Source organism: Alternaria ethzedia (genome assembly GCF_023757985.1).
Source record: "Alternaria ethzedia strain BMP 0044 chromosome Unknown scaffold_4, whole genome shotgun sequence".
Taxonomy (NCBI): domain Eukaryota; kingdom Fungi; phylum Ascomycota; class Dothideomycetes; order Pleosporales; family Pleosporaceae; genus Alternaria; species Alternaria ethzedia.
In genome coordinates, this window is record NW_026056197.1 from 845,904 (window position 1) to 868,816 (window position 22,913).

The 22,913-nt window shown below is 52.5% G+C and overlaps 4 protein-coding genes across 4 annotated transcripts; 3 read left to right on the top strand and 1 right to left on the bottom strand.

Moving 5' to 3' along the window:
* Positions 1–504: 504 nt before the first annotated feature.
* On the bottom strand, positions 505–2,615 carry J4E87_002419 (uncharacterized protein; the record flags this gene model as incomplete). Its single annotated transcript, XM_049374056.1, has 3 exons — positions 505–2,098; positions 2,253–2,363; positions 2,611–2,615. 3 exons carry the CDS (start codon positions 2,613–2,615, stop codon positions 505–507), a joined length of 1,710 nt encoding a protein of 569 aa, XP_049236196.1.
* A 7,226-nt stretch (positions 2,616–9,841) lies between these two features.
* Positions 9,842–14,442, top strand: VPS10 (vacuolar protein sorting/targeting protein PEP1; the record flags this gene model as incomplete). Its single annotated transcript, XM_049374057.1, has 4 exons — positions 9,842–10,288; positions 10,337–10,527; positions 10,575–13,769; positions 13,821–14,442. 4 exons carry the CDS (start codon positions 9,842–9,844, stop codon positions 14,440–14,442), a joined length of 4,455 nt encoding a protein of 1,484 aa, XP_049236197.1.
* A 2,668-nt stretch (positions 14,443–17,110) lies between these two features.
* J4E87_002421 (uncharacterized protein) lies at positions 17,111–18,526 on the top strand (the record flags this gene model as incomplete). Its single annotated transcript, XM_049374058.1, has 1 exon — positions 17,111–18,526. One exon carries the CDS (start codon positions 17,111–17,113, stop codon positions 18,524–18,526), a length of 1,416 nt encoding a protein of 471 aa, XP_049236198.1.
* Positions 18,527–20,686: 2,160 nt separating this feature from the next.
* J4E87_002422 (uncharacterized protein) lies at positions 20,687–22,547 on the top strand (the record flags this gene model as incomplete). The annotated part of the gene is made up of 4 exons (XM_049374059.1): positions 20,687–21,264; positions 21,320–21,587; positions 21,639–22,060; positions 22,115–22,547. The coding sequence occupies 4 exons, from the start codon at positions 20,687–20,689 to the stop codon at positions 22,545–22,547; spliced, it is 1,701 nt and encodes a 566-aa protein (XP_049236199.1).
* Between the last annotated feature and the right edge of the window lie 366 nt (positions 22,548–22,913).

Consider the following 22,913-nt stretch of genomic DNA (forward strand, 5'->3'; position numbering starts at 1 on the left):
CATTCACCTCTCGGTGTCCATACTCCGAGCCTGATCCGCTTCATTAGCAAGCATCCTCACTATATATAGAGAAGCTGCTGCGATGCCCGCACTTTCCGCCCCATCCTCGGTCGACATAGCTTCATCCGGCGTTTGCGATCTTGGCAAGATATGCCTGCAGAAATGCGCTAGAGCACCATTTGATGGTACATGGTATGCGAACAGGTCTTATCGCGCGGGGCTCGCGCAATGTCTAGGAAGGATTGCCGTGCATATCGTGGTGGAAAGGGCCTCCCTGGTGGCTGTCGAGAGGTGGGGCCGAACACCACCTGGACACTTGAGCCGGCTTGGCGCAGACATACGATCAGCATCAACAGACAACCCATTCTGCACTTTTATCGATGTATACGACTATACAGAACAGGCTAAGCCGCACAGATTCCAGTGTGGGGTGTGGACGCAGAGCGACAGTGTGGCATTGCCGTGGACAGAAGTATGGTTGCTTCGTCAAAGCATGGCGAATGCTCAGAAGTCTTCGTCTTCGTCATCGAAGTCGTCCTCGGCTAAGGTGGCTGCGGCGTTCGTAGCATCCAGGTAGGCTTTGATATGCGCGATGGTTTGCTTCTGAGCCTTCCACCTTATCAGATTCTGGCTCTCGCGATCCACGACTTCCTTGGACCAAGTCATCGGATTGGGATCAACGTCATGATCGATTTCCATGCGACCTAGGCTTAGATTTGGTAACCCGAGCAGGCTTTCCTGCCATTTCTTGAATTGCTCGTCGACCTCCGCCACTTCCCTGTGCATTATAGCTCTTTCCTCTTTCATTGTGTACAATGCATCTCGTTCCCGATATGACATTGAAGCTTCTCTTCGCAAGAGCATGAGGGTTTGAGCGGCATTGCGCTCGGCAAGTTCCACATCTTCGTAGTCCCGGATAACGGTCATAGAAGAGTATTTGCCCCATAATGGGGTCATGTTGTCCATCTTCCAAATGTCTCTACCGTGCTTATTGTTACGTGGATTCAACTTCGAACGATAGCGCTTACGTCGCATGTCTCGAAGGCCGTCCTCTAGATGGCTGTATGTAAACTCGTCTTCTTCGGTGTCTTTGAGTAACAGGTTCAGAGCTCGTTCTTCTCGAAAGACATTCTTCAGCATACGCTTCCAATTCGTAACCCGGACAATGATAGTGTCTTCGTCTTCGCGCTCCACCAGTTCAATATCCACGTCTTGCTCGTCTGCCATGCCAAAATCCACAACCGTTGGGCCTACTTTGACACACCAACGTAGCTGCCCGTGCACTGAAGATGGCTTTCGTAAATCAAGATATTGTACGGTATGGTGCCACCACGGATTGTCGGGTTCAATCTCGCCGACACTGCGGACAAACGTGTCATGCCAGGACTCCTTGATGCGAAAGTACGCATTTTGTGGATCCCATACGGCTTGGTTGCCCACGCGCTCGTCTAGACGTTCGAAAGTCGCGTGGACAAATGCCAAGTCCCAGTAATCTTGCGCATTGAGTTGCTCCATGAGTTGACATTCTTTCGGTCCGAGATAGCCGATCAATTCCACACGTTGGATGTGATAATAAAGCACAGACGTGTCAATCACTTCTTTGAAGGCTTTGCATACGAGCCGGTGGTCCAAGATGTCCGCTGGGTCGGCGTTGTCAAGGACGGTCAAAAGGACTTCGGCAGGTAGAGTCGGTAGCTGAGATGGGGATGCTTTCTGGCTTGCTGCAAGGCTGCTCAAAAGTAACTCGTGATCTCTGCCCTTCTCTGGTGGCTGAGATGTAGCTGGAAGATTGGACGGATCGCTCTCGTTGTCCTCTTCATCGTCGTCGTCGTCCAGGACCACACGACGCACTCTTTTGTGTGTTGTTGTGGGCGAAACATCGTCAGATCCCGAATCGGAGTCGTCCACAACTAGCGGTCGTTTGCGAGGAGATATTTGAGGAGCTCCAATACTCTCCTTCTCGCTCTCGGACTCCTCACGAACAATCCGGCGATTCCGGGGGCTGACCATCTCCCATGTGACTTGCGTTGGCAGGCAGGGTGGGGTGAATGGCGATGTGCACGAGTTCGGTGCAAACGATACAGGGACGATGTATTTCCTGTGGAATTGAGGTCAGTGGTGATAACACGTTGGTGTTGATGCAAACAGGAGAGCACAAAGAGCAAGGTGGGCCAGCCCGAAGCCGGCGGGGACTGCTGCAGGAACCCGGCGGGTCCATCCAATCACGCACCGAACTGCCGGTGGTGACCGACCCCAGCGTCATCACTTTCCTTGTTTCTCCAGTGTCTGCGCGTTTGAGTTGTAGCGCTGGTCCATTCGCACTCGTCTCGTAATAATCCGGTAGCAACGATTTTGGGGCATACCTTGGCTGGGGGTATAATGACGACGCCGATTTGGCGGCGGCAGTGATCGTGTTCCGTCTCCGTCTTCAACGTGACTGTTCAGCACATTTTACGTGTTCGTCGTGCTCAAAATAGCGTACGCTGTTCCGAATATCGCGGACACGACTGGAGTTTGGCGATTAAAGGAATTGGGGTTCGGCGCTTTTGCTGGCAGGGCGCTGTATCCGCTTGCTTCTGTGACTACACGCGCCGATCGTCGCTGGGACACCACATGATCGCGGGTATACGCAGAGCTTTCGCACTAAGACACATGAATGTTCGCGTCGTGCTCATTCATCATACATAGTGGCATTAGGATAGCGCGTTGGCATTGATTAACCTCTTCCCAAACCTAAAGGGCTCTAATAAACGCTGCAGTAGAGAGCAGACCAAGTGTGCTAGAACAACAATGGTATTGTCGTATCTACAAGGCTTGTGTAAATTTCTAGCGCGCTCAGCATTCAAGACCATAAGATTTCTTGACCTTCACCGAGACGACAAGCCACAGCAGAAATTTTTGATCCTTATCCAATTGCATACGCACCGAAGCAATGGATCAGGTCCCGCTCTTCATATCCTTTATGAGTCTCTCGAGAACTGTGTCGGTAAATGCCCAAACAGTTGAGCTGTATTGCGCTCCCCAAGCGTATCCAGTATACCACATATTTCTATATCCCTGCAGGGCATATAAGTCTTGAACAAAACCTGCTCGAAACCGCTCAGCAGACCGCGGCCACCAAGGGCGGCTATGATCCGAAAGCGCTTTAAATTCCGCTTCGCAATCCGCGGGGACAGTTCCAACATTCTGCATCTGTTTGACGCTTTCCAAGACTATGCGTGTGAAGGCGTCCGGAGATACCGTGTAGTTGGCGCCGAAGACGACTCGGAAGAGACCTTGGCCTGCAGGCCCTGTCGAGTCTAGACGCAGGCTGTGTGGCCAGTCTTTGATCGCTAGCTGGTCAGCCGGCAGCGCTGCTGAGGGCAAATATGTGATGGAATAGTTTTCTGGTAAGCAAGGCGCCTTCAGAATTCCTACGAAGTTGGACTCTGTGAGCCAGTTTGAAAAGGCAGCCGTTTCCTTACTATCGAGATGAAAAGAAGCCAGATCTTCCAGGCTTGGGCCTGCGGTGTACAGAACGCGACGTGCCTTGATGATGTAGCTGGTATCGTCCTGTTTGATTGATAGCCTTATCCCGTTCCTGGTTCGCTTCACATCGTGAACGGTGCTCGATAATAGCACGTCCGGCTTAAGGAGCTCGAGCGCGCGTTCGTAGAGGACACCGTTATTACCAACAGGTCTGAAATGTGTGCCGCTCAATAGACCTAAGAACAGTAAGCTAAGACCCCCAGCGAAAGACAGTCTCAATTTGGGAACAAGCCTGCAACATCGACTGACCTTTCGTAAGTGACGCCCCAAAAGCCTGTAAGACGGTGAGCGTCAAAAGATTTCGAATGCCTCCATAGCCCACACCAGATATCACCACTATCCGTGGAACGGCGGCTTCCAACTGATGGAGCTTAGCAAATTCACCGAATGGCGTAAGAAGATCTTCAGGGATATCCGCCGGAGATGGAAATTGCCAAAGCCCGGGCTCCAATATATTCCTGTATTTCGACGTGATCGCAAGCCATCGCTGCAATGCTTCGTTGGTTGCATTTGCACTCGGGGCGCTGTAGTTCTCCAGTTCCTCACCCGTCTCGACATCGATATTGAGTCCCGTCAACCTCTGATTAGTGGGGATCACCGTATCAATCCCAAAGCGTGTAAAGAAATCGGTAGCCGGCCCGTAAGGTATGTAGCTTTGGACTCCGTAATCAATCGAAATGTTTGTTTCGGGAATGTGGTAGGTGCTAGTGTGACCACCCAGATTTGGTCTGGGCTCGATGAGCACTATGCTCGTGTTTAGGTCTTTGCGAAGTCGAACGGCGGCGTACGTCCCCGATGCGCCTCCGCCGATGATTGCAACATCTCTGATCAGCTCGATATGATTTGGGGTAATTTTGCCCTCGGCAGTTGCCAACGTGACGTACGAATACAGAGAGCGCACCAATATATTGATCAATCGAGTCATGGCGAGGATGGGGTGATAGGTAGCAGACTTAAGGAAGGCTCAAGGTAGGCCTTAAGTATGACCTGACGCACTGTATGCAGCAGACGTCTTACCGGCTTCATCAATATTGCTAGTTGAGTGCACAAGAAAGGCCGCCGGAACAGCCGGAGTCGAGTACGGAGTGGCTGTAGACGAAGCTCATAGGACATCCAGCACAAGGTGGGAGCTTCCAGTCATCGGTGGCGCCTGCGAGATGTATGGCCATGCACCTGGGCAGCTGAAGGGCCTTTCCGAGGAAGCGTGGTTTAAGTGTCGTTGGAAGATAGACGCATTAATGCATCCTCGCAGTGAAAAATTCAAGCGCCGCGATCGACCTATTTCTCAGAGCTTGCTGCACACCTGGGCCAGGCGCAAGGCCGCCGTGACTGAGAAGAGTTGGGATGCGGAAGCAGCAGTGGAGACACCCCCGGGCCCCGGAAGGCTTTCTTGGCACGCTAAAGCCACTCAAGTTAGGTAGCGCTGACGCCGACGCGCTCCAGGGCTGCTTCCCCAGTAACACAGAACGAATAGAGTGCGCCTTTGACTCAGACTGCGGTCTGGTCCTGGTTCGTACTGGTCATTGAGATGGTACTTTGGTATACGGTATGATTGCGATAGCTTTGATGTTGTTCTCCCCAGTAACACGCCAACTTCAAACTTGGCACGCGTCGCGACAAGTCAACTTCCTTCATTTACGAGGCATGCCTGCATCTAACATGCATGAGTAACACATTCATTGACCGCTCCAACAGCTCAGTGCGCCATGCGAGGAGCTACCCAGAGGCAACGCTTTCGATCCCGCGTGTCGTGCCACGGAAGCTGTCCTCAGATCAGTGGAGACCATCATCCACAGCACAATCTCGCGACAAAATGGGGAACTTACCGACTTAGCACATACCTTGCGCAACGGCTCATTAAGGCCGTTCGATTCGGCTCATATTTTCCTCTTACGAAGGGGGATGGAGTGACCGGCAACTGCGAGTACACGTACGGGTGACTACATCGGGTCACAGTTGTTGTAATACCATCGCGACCTTCTCGGCTGATATCACAGATGTTTCCGAACACCATCGTATAGTCGCAAGGAAGATCGAACAGTCAACAAATGGACGCAAATCTGTCACAGGAAGAAGATGCCAATGCATGCGTAGTAACATCGCCAGGTTGACGATTATCAGCGATGGGAACATCGCACTCGGGGGGACTTGCGATGGCCAAGAAAAGGTACCACTGTCACTTTATTGTCAGGCACGGCCCTTGCTGGAGAGCAGCAGTGTGACTACGTGGCGGGCCTGGTCAAGTTTACCGTCTTCGTCAACTGTTCCGGTGAGCAGCAATAGGGACCTGCTCGAGCTATAAAAGCTTCCTGGTATTGCGGTAAGAACCGTTGACTGCACAGGATAAAGACGCGTTATCCAGGCTTCTCACCTCTTCGAGCACTTTGCGACAGTACTGATAATGTCTTCTTCAAAGATCATAGCAGGATTGCTGATCTTGGCGATGCCGCCCTCCGCCATTTCGGTCTTCGTATCTCCAATTGCTGTCACGTCTATTCTTTCCGAGACCGCTACAGTGTCTAACTCTATATCCTGGTCAAATGCCTCTACCACGAGCTCGTTCACGGACCCTACACACGCGACGGAGAATCACTCCATCGCTAACACAACCCTGACTTCAATAAAGAGCCAGAAAACAATCACCGAGACGTTCCCCTTGGAACAGGCCACCTCGACTACTCTATCAGGGTCGCCACAATGGACAAATGCTACTGCATCTGGCTATGTCAACACTAGCACCATGATTGGACATGCAAGCAGGAGCTCCATCTCTTCAGTATATTCCAGGAATGAAACACTAAGCCTCGTATCTTCGCCACCGACTGTTACAGATATCAGCACGTTGAACCCCAATTTGTCCAATACGCCTAGCTTGGAAACGCTCTTGACGACTAGAACCACACAACAAGAAACATCAGGTTCATCGTCTACCGAATCAGTGGTGCTATCAGGAAGTCTGAACTCTACTACAATTGATGAGCACTCCTCTTCGGCTTCGTGGACGTCGCATGCTGACGAGTCCACGATATCCACGACACCCGCCACGCCCCGAATTACCATGACACCGATGCAAACCCCAATCGCACCTATCGTCTCATACACTATCGGTGGTCAGGTCTTCTCTACGATCATTACAGCTCCATTCGCAGCACCAACGCTAGTGATGATTACGACTGTGACCCTGGGGCAGACTGCAGTTCTGCAGTTTCTCTCCGGGGGTGCAATAGTCACGCCTATCCCGATACACATTTCGAATGCACCTACTATGCCGACATTGAATCCCACTGGTTTCGAGATATCTTCTGCATTGACGATGGCGTCACTGCAGTGGATGGGTGTGGTGCTAGCTGTGCAAGACTGGAGCGAGAGTAGTATGAATCCAGCAAAGCAAACCGTGGTTGCAGAGGATGTCAGCATGTTCCTGGAAGAGATGGGCTCTCTCATGGGTCGAACATTCCCAGACGACGAGGATGACCACGACGATCACCATAAGAAAGATGACTCATGCATACGGTCTAGCAATGGGCTTCCGTTCATTGGGGATATCTTCAAAACGATTTCGTGCGTTGTTGCCATGGCGTCAGACATTAGTCATACGTTTGGTATGTTGATCAAGGGGGCAATGGACGTTCAAACAGCAATCTCGACATCAGCTGTCCAGATGGCGGCTATTGTTGATGTGATCAAGTTCATGGCGAATCCATCCTTGAACACACGACCAGCCACCCCACCACCTTCGCTTCCTTCTACAAGCAATGGGCCACATATTACTGAGTCTGCACACGCATCCACCTCAATGCCGCTATCAAACTCCGAAATCTCGACTGATACTTCCCGTTCCAGCACTTCGGTATCATCCAGTGTCTCTAGCTTCATGGCTTGTGCTGTGCCAACTTCAATTATCGGCGCTTTTCCAGGGGAACCGTATGCTAAGAAGCCCTTCTGTCTTCTATTCCAGCCATGCGGTATTTCCTGTAAGACGTGCCTCCAGGATATCTATGTGGAGGGTATGGAAGGATCTGGCGGAGGTATGGCCGATGTCGCATACAACAGGTCGGATACGCTCGACTCGGCGATTTTGGCACAGCTCGACCGTCCGGAGAGTACTACGGAAGAAGGCATCAACGCTTTTATGCGTTCCAGGTTTGCTGATGCAAAGCATGCATTGGAAACAAATAACGAAGAGCGAGTCTTCGTTCCCCATGGCCACACGGGCACGGAGATTGGGAAAGGCGTTCCTTCTGCGCTATTTCGCACATACGACCACGCAAAAATGGTACTGGGTTTGGTAAATTTGTACGGATGCACGTCTGTGTTGGTCGTGTCAAAATCTGCAATATGGTGGTCCCATCTCTGGGAGCTTCCTGGCTTTCTAGCCTTGTATGATGAGGAGTCCCCGAGCGATGGATGGTACAACACCTGGGATGAACCATTGGAGGATGAGGAAGAAGGCAACCAGAGTATCTTTCGAACCTACGTGCTCGACGTTTTGGAGTCAACGAACAGCTGCTCTATGGACGAGGATCCCAAGAGCTTTTTGAGTCTGGCATGCCACGTCGACAAAGCCTTCGCGGAAGGCGAGGAGCCGCGAGTCATCGTTATCACCCCTAGGTCTTTACACGGTTCGGAGCTAGCGTACCCGAATCATATCAACGCCATCCGAAGCGTCCTGAGAGACAGCGTTTTCAAAGACGTTAGTGAATATGATGATAATCATGTGGTAGTTGTGGCTTATGATCGCGGAATGGGTGAGGATCCAAACGCGAACCCACCCCATGAAGGAGGCGATCCAGAAAAGTATTCGTGGCTGGATGGCAAATTCATGCTACAGTTCGATCCACAGCATGAGCCAGACAGGGCTGCATTGGAGTTATGGGCCGAACAGAGTTCGCAGCCCGTTTTCTCTACTCAATGGTCATTCTCACAGACTGTGAGTATCACAACTACAAGCCCACCGACAACTACACCGAGCAACGTTTATACAACCGACTCGTCTTCTTTCACAACGATCGTGACTCCACTAGCTTCAGGTGTACCGAGACCCGGTATCAGTGGGATCCCAGGGTGCGCCTACGTGATTGCACAGAATGGACAACGCTGTGTCGAGGACTATTGCAACTGCGGAGGTACCGTGGCACCCTTGTTGACCATGACCGTAGACAGTACCCTAGAGCTCAACTGCGAATACTCAACTCAGCCAAGCTGGAACCGCTGTCCAGGTGACCCAACGGCGTCGCCAAAGTCTACGTCTGCATCGCTTACCACACCGTCTCCAACGCCTAGTCCACTTTATGAACAGGGTATTTGCAGGCTGCATATCAAGGAGTCGACTAGAAGGCGTGGGCCTGCTGAGTTGACTCTGGCTGTGTTCGACAACAGCGGCCATGCTCCACTTTCTTCCAGTCATCACGATGCTATGCGTTTCGGTGATATTGCTGTGATTGAAGGCAGTAAAACGATATTAGGCTATCCAATTGAGGTCCACTTGGGCGATCCGGAACAGTTTGAGGATGTGTATGACTCTCTTAACATTATCATCACTTTTGGCGATGTCGCGACCGTGTCTTTCCGAGATCAGGATGCATCGAAGTACCCACACTGCAATGTTGGAGGGTGGGATCGCAGTCTTTTTAGTCTCAAAGCGCCCGTAAGTTCATCAACGAGATCTCGTGCATGAGTTGAATCTGGAAGTGTACTAACTAAGCTATAGAATCGTCAAGCAGACTGCTTCTGGGCGTGTTGAGCGGCGGAGTTGATCAATCAGGTGGGGCTCGTAGATCCACGGCGAGTGAGCGCGCGGAGGATTAGGCTCATGTAGTCGTAGTCGTAGTCGTAGTCATCGAAGCGTAGTTTCCGTTTCGAAGACGATTAATGATGAAGTTTGTGGTAGTGAAGTGTTCCACGACTGAGACGTGGGTGAAGGCGCCAGTCGCATGCTGTTTCCGGCAATAACAGTGGCAGGGATGGTGGGTGCGGCGAGAAGCCGCGGAAGCCGTCACGACGCGCGGGAGGGCTGCTTGTGTACGTATCTGTCCAGTTGGCAGCCCATCATCGCGCAACTGCGCCTCGCAACCTAGAATTTGTTGCATTCCCCTGCATTGTTTCCCAGCCATTTCTACGCTTTCACAGCAACGTTTGCGCGCCGGTTACGCCTACGCCACCACGGCGCATCGACTGTTTCAGACTGCCAAGCGTCATCGGGGCTGCCATTGCATAGCTCTGAGGCTGTGATTGTTCCCGCAGCCAGCTGTTCTTTCGCTTTGCGCTTTCACCAGACTCCATCACACACGTTTACGCTCGCCTCTATGCAACCATGAAGTACAACAAGGGCCTCCTGCTGCCCGCCCTGCTGGCACTAGCATCCACCGCCGCCGCGAAGAAAGAGGACCCGCTCGTTGCGGTGACGCCATTCAAGAATGACCTCGTCAACCTCATGTACTTTGACGATTCCGGCGTCGCCTTGCTCCAGGAACTCGAGACGGGGAGCATCTGGCGGTCGCAAGATGCCGGCAAGGGCTGGGGCAAGATTGACGAGCTGCGCGGACTCGGCATAATCAAGAGCCCGTATGACAACAAGGTCGCGCTGGTCCTGGGCGAGAAGAAGCATTGGATCACGTACGACCGGGGAGACAACTGGGACAGCTTTGAGACGGAGCTTCCGCCGTCACCGCAAGTACCCGTCAACTGGCATGCGCAGGACAACAAGAAGATCATGATCCACGAGATTGAGAACTGCTTCACTGCGCCATGTCTTGGACGAGTATGTGTTCTGTACGCTTTGTAGAAATCAGCGACTGACCCAAACCAGACATACTACACAACCGATGGCTTCAAGTCAGAGCCCAAGGTCCTCGTTGACGACCGCCGCATGTGCCAGTGGGCCAAGGGCGCCGAGCGCTTCCTCGAAGGCAAGGACAAGCACGACGACCGGATACTGTGCATTACAAGAGGCAAATACTCGGACAGGTCAAAAGACTTCAGGCTCCTGATATCCGACGAGTGAGTGGCAACGGGCTAGAACCGCAGGCAACAGCTAACAGACGCAGTTACTTCAAGAACGAGGAGGAGCCCGTCATGTCCTCCGGCCGGACCGTCCAGGGCATGGCCAACATGGCTGCTGTCAAGGGCTACATCGTGGCCGCCGCCAAAGCCGAGCACTCGAGCGAACTCGCCCTCTACGTAACCCAAGACACCGAGACATGGCACCATGCCCAGTTCGGCGACCACAAGATTGAGGAAAACGCGTACACCATCCTCGAATCAACCAACTACAGCATACAGGTCGACGTCACGACTTCCAAGTTCGTCGACATGGGCAACCTCTACACAAGCAACTCAAACGGAACCCACTTCACCAAAAACGTCGAACACACGAACCGCAACGAGGGTGGCTACGTCGATTTCGAGAAGATCGCCAACATACAGGGTGTCGTTCTGGTCAATACTGTGGATAACTGGAAGGAGGTGGAAAGGTCAGGCCGGGGCAAGAAGCTTAAGTCGCGCATCAGTTTCGATGACGGCAGGTCGTTCGAGAAGCTCACAGTCAAGGGCAAGGATACGGAGTTGCACCTACACTCTGTAACCAACCTGCATAACAGCGGGAGGGTCTTTTCGAGCCCAGCACCCGGTATCGTCATGGGCGTTGGAAACACTGGAGAGTACCTGGGCAAGTACACCGACGGCGATCTTTACGTCTCCGACGATGCCGGTCTCACTTGGGAGTTGGCACTTGAGGAGGCGCACAAGTACGAGTTCGGCGACCAGGGCTCCGTTCTAGTAGCCGTGTTTGACGAAGGCGACACCGATGAGATCAGGTACTCATTCAAGCACGGACGAAAGGATACCTGGCAGAAGATCAAGCTTGACTACAAGATCCGCGCACGCGAACTCACAACCCTACCTGACTCGACGAGCTTGAAGTTCATGCTGTACGCATCCAAGAAGAAGAAGGAAGGTGGCGGCCGAGAACATGTCATTATCCACCTCGACTTTACTGATATGATGAAGAAGTGCGGCGACAGCGACTTTGATGACGAATGGTCTGTGCGCAAAGATGCGGACGGTGACCCGAGCTGTGTCATGGGCCACAAGCAGTTATTCCGCAGGCGCAAGTGGGACGCCGAATGCTTCGTTGGTGAGGTCTTCAAAGACCCTACACCAAGCTTCAAGCCATGCGATTGTGACATGTACAGGGACTACGAATGCGATTTCGGTTTCACACCCACTGGAGAAGGCAAGGACAAAAAGTGCGAGCCTGACAACACATTCCGCCTACCGAGCGGCGCTTGCGAGGGTGACGCGAAGACATACAAGGGTAAGTCGGGATGGAGGAAGATACCCGGCGACCAATGCAAGGGCGAAACGGATAGAGACAAGGAGGTTGAGCGCGAATGCGACGACGCAGAGAAGCCACCACCAAAGAGTGATAAGATTACCAGCGAGATCACCCGGTTCAAGGGAGGCGAATTCTTGGAGCAATACTACCTCGAGGGTAACACCCAGAGTGACCCTGAGGGTAATGACCGGGACAAGGACGAAACAGTCGTTATGTTGACCGACGAGCGAACGGCTTACATCACTCACGACCATGGAAAGAAGTGGAAGAAGGCCGTCGATGATGAGGTCGTTCGGATCTATCCTCATCAGTACGATAACAACAGAGTCTACTTCCTAACCGCCGGCAAGAAATTTTACTACTCTACAGATCGTGGACGTCATGACAGCATCCGCTCTCACCAGGCACCCGTCATGCCCAACAAGGAAAGGCTGCAGATCATGCAGTTCCACCCCAAACAGCAGGATTGGATCATCTGGATGGGCGGAAAAAACTGCGACAAGCTTGGTGACAAAAACTGTCATACTGTAGCCTACGTCTCACAGAAGAATGGTGAAGAGGAAAGCTGGGACCCGCTTGTACCTTATGTCAAGAAGTGCGCCTTCGTATGGCGCGAGGCAGGTCGAAGTGTCAAGGAGGAGCAGGTATTCTGCGAGCAACACACAAACGAGGAGATGAGCGCCCCACTTGAACTCATTTCCAGCGAAGACTGGTTCAAGAAGAAGGATGTCAAGTTCAAGTCTGTTGTAGAATTCGCGACCATGTCCGAGTTCATCGTTGTCGCAACAAAAGCCGATGATGGCACCCTCCACCTGGATGCCAGTCTCGACGCCAACACCTTTGCCGATGCCAAGTTCCCTCCTAAGTTCTTCGACGTCCACCAAACTGCCTACACAGTTCTCGATAGCTCCACTCATGCAGTCTTCCTCCACGTGACAGTCAACCCAGCACAGGACCAGGAGTATGGCTCTATCATCAAGAGCAACAGCAACGGCACGTCTTACGTGATGAGCCTGAGCGCCGTCAACCGGAACACAGAAGGCTATGTCGATTTTGAGAAGATGCAAGGTCTTGAGGGAGTTGCTGTCGCCAACGTTATTGTCAACGTCGATGAGGTCAACAAGGGATCCAAGAAGAAGAAGCAAAGTCGTATCACACACAATGACGGCGCGGACTGGGAAGCTCTGCAAGCACCCGAGAAGGACTCGGAAGGCAAGGCATATGACTGCGACGTTTCGGATAAGAATAAGTGCGGTCTACACATCCACGGATACACCGAACGCGCTGATGCTCGGGAGATGTACTCTTCCCCGACAGCAGTTGGATTGATGCTTGCTGTCGGCAATGTGGGCTCAGAGCTGACCACCTTTGGCGAAGCCAATACGTTCATGACGACCGACGCAGGCATTACCTGGACAGAAATCAAGAAGGGCACCTACGCCTGGGAGTTTGGTGACCAAGGTTCCGTAATCGTCATTGTCCGCCGTGGAGAAGACACCGATCACGTCTACTACTCGCTTGACAGCGGTGCGAAGTGGAACCTATATCAGTTCTCCGATCACAAGATGCGTGTCGAAGCCATTACCACTGTGCCCAGCGACACTTCTCTAAACTTTCTCCTGTGGGGTAAGGATAGCAAGGAACTTGTTGCTGTCAACCTTGACTTCTCTGGTCTACCGGAGTTCAGCAAGCCTTGCGAGCTCGACGAAGAGCATCCCACAAGCGGTGATTATGACCTTTGGACCCCACAACATCCTCTACAGCAAGAGGAGCCACAATGTCTTTTCGGCCACGTAGCGCAATACCACCGCAAAAAGAGGGACGCCAAATGCAAGAACGGCCAGCGTATCGACAAGATGCACAAGATTGCCCGAAACTGTTCCTGCACCAGACGGGACTTTGAATGGTAACACCCACTCTTCACTTTTAACAGGCGACATAAGTTAACATTCAACAGTGCATACAACTACGAACGCGATGCAAGCGGCGACTGCAAGCCTGTTGCCGGTCTCGAACTCCCTGAAGCCTCAGCCGTATGCAAAGACAAGAACGTGAAAGAGTACTACACGGACGTCCGATTCCGCAAGATCCCCCTCTCTACCTGCGAAGGCGGCCGAGAGCTCGACAAGACGGGTGACGTGCAGCCTTGCCCTGGCTTCGAAGAGGACTTCCAGAAGAAGCACGGCATTGGCGGCTTCTCGCTCTTCTTGGCTATCGTCCTGCCTTTTGCTGCCGCAGGTGGTATCGGATATTATGTGTGGAAGCACTGGGACGGCAAGTTCGGTCGCATTCGCCTCGGTGATGGCAATGGAGGTGGAGCGTTCGACTCGGACCAACCATGGGTCAAGTATCCCATCGTCGCTGTATCAGGCCTTGTAGCTGTCGTCAGTGCGCTACCCCTACTCGTGGGCAGTGTGTGGCGATGGGCGGCTGGCAGAATGGGTGGCGGAGGTGGCTACGGGGGATACGGCAGGACGTATACTTCTAGAAGCAGTTTTGCGCGTGGCAGGGGTGACTACGCGGTTGTCGATCCCGACGAAGGAGAGCTGCTGGGCGATGAGAGTGACGAGGAGGTATAGAGGTCCTGTTATTAGATGATTAGGATGGACATGGGAGACTTGGTATTGGTCATGGTCATGGTTATGCTAGTTGGTTGAAACGATGGGTTTGGGGAGGTGCAGGGTACGATAGGATCGAGTTTGTACATTCTTTGTATCAATCGAGCTGTTTGATGGCTATGTAAATGTAACGCGATATTCTCTTTCTGAAAAGACTACGTGTGTTGTTGTAGTGTCGACTGGAGAGTGCGCAGATACTCCTGCGCAGGCAGAGCCGCATACCCTACTTTGGCGGGTTCACGGGTGGCTAAAGCTTATCGCTTTCGCGTCTGTCAAGATGCTGTGCGTCATGAAGAGAGTTTAGTGTGCATCGCGTAGAATTCTCTACCCCAGCCGTTGGGCAGATAGAGTAACGGTACGGTCTTCCGTGGTGCATCGACAATCTAAAGTCCGACATCGAGCGACCCCAACCACGACCATGCTGCTCCACAGTAAAGATCGGAAAATTTGACATTCCCTACCAGTGTTCGCCATAACTCCACATGGTTTCTGCATCGTTGGCTGAGGTAGATTGCATCCTGTAGATCTCCATCTAGTGGCGCGATGGAAACTTCCCCATCCATCTCGAAGCGAGGGATTGGTAGTGTGGTTTCAAGCGCCGCGCCTAATCCCGACTTGTGTGGCCATGATTCGAAGACCAAGCCACGATGCGGCGCACATAGATTGAGGGTCTCAGTGGTCGTCGTCCTGCGACCAGGGCATCCAAACCAATCTGCTGGGCCTTGCTGGACGTGAGGCGCAATTATTGTCCATGGGCCAAAAGTAGGCCGCGGATCAAACATTGTCATCTTGTTTGTTTCTGACAGCTTTATGCCTCTTTCTTTGACAGGTGAGACTGCTCTTTACAGGTCATGGTTGTTTATGCCGCAGTTCTTGTTGTTCAGGCTGAAGTGGTCTTGTAATTGGTGGTGCGTGGCTGGTGTTTCTTATGCGTGCTATATCTGACATCTCGAAACAGACCCTCGGGTGGTACGAGTCGAGGACGAAACGTTGGGGAACTGGACGCTGTGTTCAAGGCACTACGGCAAGGGCGCACGTCGTGAAGACGCTTCTGCCAGTACTCGGGGTGTGTGGCTACTGCATGGGACGTAGTTATGCACACAGACGCGGTACAATGTGCAGCGTGAAGATTCGTCTGTCCCCAGTCACCGGGTGTGTAACGCCATCAGTTCGTGCGAGTCCCCTTAATAAACATTGAAACGCCCCATTCGGATATGTGGCTCTGGGTGTTTAGTTTCCGGGTGGTGGACGGCTTGACACATTGCGGAGAGAGACCATTGTGTCGCGTCAAACTATGCACTCTCCACGGTGGCGACTGGATGCAGAGAGAGGAAAAGCCGTTGCGGTGCCGAGTGGCTCAGGCATTGACGCGTTCATAGGACGCCACGGCTCTGCTGGCGGTCGTGCATGATCTTTGGACGCGCAGACGGGCCCCTTGGCCGTGCGGACTGTTGTCTGGATTTTCTTGCGTTGAGTGCAGGTTCATGCATCATGTGGGGATTGGCCCTGGGCGCTTGCCTGGTTTGGGTTTTGACGCAGGCCCACGCTGTTTCAGAAGCGGACAGCCAATCAAGCTCGAGTCGGCTAAGGCTGCTCCTTCCCTCTGTGTCAGTCAAACTACCAACGCGGCAGGGGCGAGTGTTTGCATTCAATTTCCGCATCTCCCATTTCAGCAACTCGAAAGCCCGGGAACGGTACTGTGCGACCAACAACGGATTGGTGCGCCCAGATATATGAATGTTGGCCGTGCAATACAATGTCGGCTATTGGCCAGTCGTCGCTCTACCACGAACAATCTCCCGAGGCGCCCCAATCGTGCGTCGAGGGTCCCTAGGGCCCGCTCTACCCCTGGTTAGCGATTTGATGCAGACCGTCGCGGCTTGGCTACCGGCGCGCAGTAGTGAATTGGGCCTGGTAGCTCGCGGGAACAAGCCCACAGCCAAGCCGTTTCACATGCGGAGGCTCCAACGATGAGCTTGGTGGTTATGGCCTGGACACTTGCGAAGCGAGTACATGAGGCCGTCTCGTCCGCCTGGGCAGGTTCCCATCACTCCTTCCCAACGGTCTTGGTCCTTCTTTGCTCCTACAACCCCACATTCACTTTCCATTCATTAGGAGTGCTCTGTCTCTCTCTTCAACACTCACTTTTTTCGTCTCTCACTCACTTTGCTTCCCTTCACCACCCTCCCTTTCTTCTTCTCGCGTGCTGGCACGTCTTGGCCGATACGCCTTCCTCCTCAGACACGTCCTGCCTGATACACGACTCCGTCGCACCTGCACGTTGATGTGAGTACCCTAGCTTTTGCCAACCCAAGGCTGCTGCACATTGTGTGCCTGCCCTACCCCAATCTGTCCTATACCTGGACCCCACACAGCGCTATTATAGCCTTTTTGTATGCTTGTCTCAAAAGGCGTAGCCCCAACACCGCTTATGTTCACGGTTATAAACCGACAAAGACAGTCGCTGGTCCACCGCTTCACTAGTCGTTTGTTCACAGCAGGCCTGTCACTGACTTGCAACTTGTAGCGTCCCTTCCACATTCATTGCCAGTGACTACCAGGCTCGCCCCACCTTCGTTTCTACCCCTCCAACAACTTTTTACCGGACCGGATCCTTACCGTAATCAACATGAAGTCTTTCTTCGCTATCGCCGCCGGTCTCCTGGCCGCCAGTGCCTCCGTCTTTGCAGCTTCTGGACCCAGCAACCCCGGCTACATCAGCAAATACTCTCTACCCGCGAACCACTCCACGGAGACGAAGGAGTACATCGTCACTTGGTGGCGTAACGACACGGACGCCAGAAAGATTGACGACTATGTGGACCTCCTGCAGCTCAGCAAGACGGACAGTGTTCAGGCTGTATCTTCAGAGGGTGTCAACCCCCAGTGGGCCGTTATCATAATGTGCGCCGAGCACGCCAAGATCTTCGCCGACATGGCAGAGATCAACGTCGTCGAAGAGAAGGCCGACGTTAAGTCCTTCGCGGAACAACAAGGCGCTCCCTGGGGTCTGCAGCGAGTCTCGAGCGCAGCCGGCGCTAAGGGATCCCCTCAGGACCAAGATTTTGTCTACTCTTTCGACGATTCAGCTCTCGGTGCCGGAGTCGATATCTATGTCATTGACACTGGTGTGCGCACTTCCCACGCTGTGTTCACCGGACGCGCTTCTGAAGGTTTCACCGCTACTGGTTCTTTCGTTGACGGTGATGGTCACGGCACTCACGTTGCTGGTACCGCCGGTGGCGCTAAGTTCGGTGTTGCTCAAGGCGCCAACATCATCGAAGTCAAGGTTCTTGGAGACGACGGCTCTGGTGCGTCTTCTGACACCATCAAGGGTATGGACTGGGTCATTGCCAACCACAACAAGCGCAAGGCACAGCCAGGCTTCGTCGGCTCCATCATGAGCATGTCCTGGGGTCTTCAGGGTACCGCCAACTCAGTCGATGAGATTATCCAAGGTGCTTCAGACGCTGGCATTCACGTTTCAGTTGCCGCTGGTAACGACGGTGTTGACGCTTGCGGCAGCACTCCTGCTCACCTTGGTGGCAAGAACTCCAACGTCGTCACTGTCGGCTCCGTCAACATCGACAACGAGATCTCTACCTTCTCCAACATCGGTCAGTGCGTAGACATCTACGCTCCCGGTGAGCAGATTCTCAGCTCATGGGCCACTGGCGACGCTGTCATCAACTTCCTCTCTGGTACCTCCATGGCTTGCCCTCACGTCACTGGTGTCATGGCCACTCTCATGACCAAAGATGTTGCTGGACTTGGTCAGAACCCTGCTGCGCTCAAGGCCAAGCTCCTCGAGACTGCCCGCCAGGGTGACGTCAAGGGTAACACTGCAGGAAGCGCAAACCTACTCCTCAGCAACGGTGTTGATGGCAACGTTGCCAGGCGTCTTACCAAGAACTATGTTGTGCCAGACCACAGCGGTCTGAACGGTAGCCCAGCTGCCCGCGCCGCCGCTGCTGTCATCGCTAAGGACATCACCCTCGACAAGCGCTTCCAGCTTCACTCCCGGGAAGCCAAGCTTCGATTCTAGAGCAAGCAAGAGAGCATCACATGAGAGCATAGCGATTGCATGATACCCCTCATCGTTGGTACTTCTTGAGAAAAGTTACCGCGGCATTTCTGTCTCATCTTTGGGCTCTTCTAGCTGCCCCATAATAATCCAATGTACCTGCTTCAGCACGGACTGGTCTCTTTTTTTGTCATCAAGTGGGGAGTGTGTCGGATCTTAATTTCGCTGTCAATACTTTTATTCATCGCATTGACCGGCTGGGGTGAAGAAGGGCATTGGGTATTGGCTGTGTACGAAGTGATCCTGCTATGAACTATCTCATGCGCAGCCGCACCGGTGGGCTTCTAGCAGTATGTACTACATAGACGCATCTAGTCATTGTACATACCAACTTTTACAGCTTTTCCAACTTTGCATTTGACAAATCTGTGAAGAATAGTGCATGTGGTTGTGACTACCATGATCTAACATAGTACTTCACGCTCATCGCGCGGACAACGACAAGCGCACTTTAGCATTACAAGGCGAAATCGTGTAGATGCCTGTAGACATTGACTCCACAGCCATCTGAAGCATTTATGCACCGCCACTCTGCCAAGGTGGCGGAAAGCGTTACAGGCTGCAGATAAAATGCTCGCCTACCAGGCCGCCTGTCTGACATCCCCGATGCTGGACGTTGATCATACGGCAGATTCTGATAGTGTCTTGGCCAAGTCAGTGCGGCAAATGCAAGCGATGTTGGTCCATGCGGCTGTGTGCAACCTTGCGGTCAATCAGACAGTCGCTTACTTAGAGAGTCGAAAGACGGGAGCGAACGTGGCCCAGACAATTCCGAAGTTTTTCTGGAAGCATATATAGAGCGCTCTCTGAAACATCAGTGACCAGCAAAATCGGGTCGAGATCGAGCGACTTCTAGATCAGGCCCAGGGTGTCTCAAAGTGGACTAGCGCATCATTTGAGGGCGGGCGGTACCTACCCACCTCTCGCAACTCCTTGTGACCACATCCAACCTGTCTACAACATCACAGTCTTGATTTGAACACAACCATAGATGTCTCAGCTCTGAATAGAGAGGGATTCACTCCTCCGTTCCGTTTTCCGTATCAACCTTGGAACATGCCATGTCGATGGTCTGACTTTCTCCCGATCTGGCGACGTCGCAACGGCCCGAAATGGCTAGTGGAGTCCTGCCCATTTCGAGTGCGCTTGTCCATCGCAACTCGACTGTTCATGCGGCAAGTAGGTCTCTCAGGTGAATTATCACGCCTATTCGTGATGTGGTTCTCGGAGATCCTGAAGATGGCACAGCTGCGCCTGAGTGTACATGCACGTTAGCGCCGACATCGCGCTTGCAGTCTTCTAGGCGCCGAGCTTCCTCAAAAACACCATGCCAAGCATTCCCGGATAACGTGGAGAGCTAAAAATGGTGCATCAGTTACGAGCTCGGGTCTCAACGCCCAGTGTGTCGAGATCCAGGCGCCAGGAACATCATTCGTCGTTTCCTCGATATCCGTTATTCGTTGCACCGCTCGCCAAGCATCGTAGATCAACTGTGCCACCTTCAGGTTGAGCGATGAAGATGCTTTACTGCGCTTTGTAGCAGACTTCATAGTATTAAAGAGATGATGCTTCCCGCTGTATAGAATTCCGAGCAAGCACATCTACTCGTAATCTTCATTAGCGATTGTTAACGAGCCATGTCTTTTGAGCTAGATTCGCGATATGTTAAGACAGGTGCATGGTAGGCATCTCGATTGTAGCGCTTCGTGTCGTCTCTCGATAGTTACTGACAGGACACTATAGGACAAATGTGGATGGCGGGCCCATTCTAGGAAGAACAATCACAACCGATACTCAGACCGGTAACCTCGTAGTTGCCTTACTAGCCATACTTTCAACACTCGGTAAGGTAATCAGCCCAACTACCAAATTCAAGTTCTGATAGTGACAGGTACCGCACACCTGTGGCATCTGATCGCTTTCGCGATCCATCAAATCCGAGCCAATGGCCAGGAAGCAGATCCACTCTTCAGACAGCAACAAGCGTTACTGCGAACGCTCCCAACACCCAGCTCTGTAGTTGCGGAAGCACTAAAGCTATGGTGGGCTTGGAGAAGAAAAGCAGACCGGCCTTTCCTTCGATCAGTGTTCTTGGTACTCATTGCAGTTGTTTTCACGACTATGACAATCGCAGCCTCAGTGTTCTCCTCGCTCATAGTCGATACTGGAGCTATTGAGGTACTGGTCGACTCCCCCTTCTGTGGAAGCACGAACCTCATCGGAACGGCATGGCGGACACATGCGAACGAACTCGATATAATTGCTCCAGCGTATACACAGGATTGTTACAGTAACGGATCACTTCCTGTGACGTGTAACGTCTTCACGAAGCCCAACGTCCCACTCACAGTCGAAAATGTGCCTTGCCCATTCAACGATACCATGTGCGATACCGAGGACTCTGTTAGTGTCGATTCTGGCCTGGTCGACGTAGGCAAAGCCTTCGGTTTAAACTTGCCCCCCAAGGATCGCGTTACCTTTCGAAAGAAGATCGAATGCACTGTCTTACCGGTTGATGGATACTATGATGTCATTGACCTGAAATACATGCCCATGTGGAAACCGGACTTCCGAGAGATATTCCCAGGCGAGCAAGTTGCAGCTATCTTCTATGGACCCACGCCCCCACTTGATACTGGCGAGAGCTTCCTTGCCTACCTGGTCGCGTCCAACGTTAGTGGCAATCCAAAAGTTCCACGGTAAGCCACCGCAACAACACGCCAAGTATACTGTTTACTAACTCATCTATCAAAGAGGCGGCATATTCTATGCCGGACCAAACAACACAGTCCTTCCTACCTGGTTTCCGAAGGAAAGCTTTTACCCTTTGAGTGCTGAAGGGCCAGAAGGCGATGTGTTCTGGAAGCCTTTCTTGCCCAACTCTCTAGAGTTCGGGGAACCTGTCGACGATCCTCTTTACTCAGCACACAAAGAAGTGAAGAAGATTGACGCAGCAAACGACAAACCATTCTCGCAATATTTAGCGGATCATCCAATCAAGGGTGTGGGGTGTACGCAGCATGTGAGTCAATCATTGAGAGTCAGGTGGAAGCGAATGCTAACCATCACCCAGCTTCAATATTGCCATGCTAGAGATGGTCAAGAAGACTGGTGTACCCCGTTCGAAGGTGTTCCCTATCACACGTTCCGCGATTTCGATTTTCCCGAAGCGAACAGTGTGCAACGAGCGGTGCTGCAAGTGATCGTTAAAGCGGTCTGGTTACATGCTACCGTCAACATCATGTCGTGTAAAGTAACCACCATGATGTCTAGAGGAGATTTCGACATTCCATCTGTACCCAATGGTTTCTGGAAACAGGAAGTATTGGGATGGGAACAAGAGGTCTGGGCGGCCATGCAAATCCAGGTCTCACAGCATGCGAGTGGACCTCAATTCGGCGACCCGTTCAAAGACGACGTCTTTCTCAAACCAGAGACAGAAGGCGAAAAAGCTCTTTGTGGAGCTCAGAAGATGAGAAAGTCAGGTGGATTTGTGTAAGTTCCTCACTTGCTTCTGCAGGACCTGAGACTCCTGCTAACTCATATCAGCAACATCAACGTCTTCGGTTTATCATTCATCATAGCCTTCTCCGTCCTCGTCGCGATCATCGACATCACACTCCTCAAGTTCCTCGTCTACCTCACCCGCTTTCGCCGCGCACTCGGTCCTCGCATCGCACGCTGGACACAAGATGGAGTATGGCAGTTGCAACGCCGAGCCTACGAGGGCGAAGGTCACCGGAATTGGACTGATCTGGAGAGCGAAATCCCGCTCATGGAGAAGGGTCATAAGCTCAAGGATCTACCGATCATGTGGCGGCCTGGCAAGAGTCCGATGATGGCGCAGACGTCTTCGTTCGCTTCAACGAATTCGATAGCATCGGCGCAGCAGTCGGTAAGCGAGTTAGCGGCGGAGGATGTAGAGACCGTGCCGGTCGTCACTGAGCCGCGGAGGGGCTGGTTTAGCTTTGCGCGACGTTGATACTTGTGATTTGGGTGCAAGCGCCCGAGGTTTATCATGACTTCATGATCCAATTTAACATCTTCTAGCTAATTCCTCAAAGATACTTCTCCCCAACCTTCGGTTTAGTTACAGGTTTCGATGAAAGTGAACAATGCTTTTCCCCTTCAAACATGTTACCCTCCGTGACGCCCCACTGAACAGGTCGCAAGTGAGGATCGACGTCGTCTGGTGGTGGATGACATGCCGCACTCATGACTAGACTACAGGATGCCGCGAAGGGTATTCGAATCCTCATCTGTCTTCGCCCTATCCACGCCACAGATCCTACAAGGGCGTAAAAGCAAAGAATCAAAGTTATGAAGCTTATTGCCGAGAACCCAATTG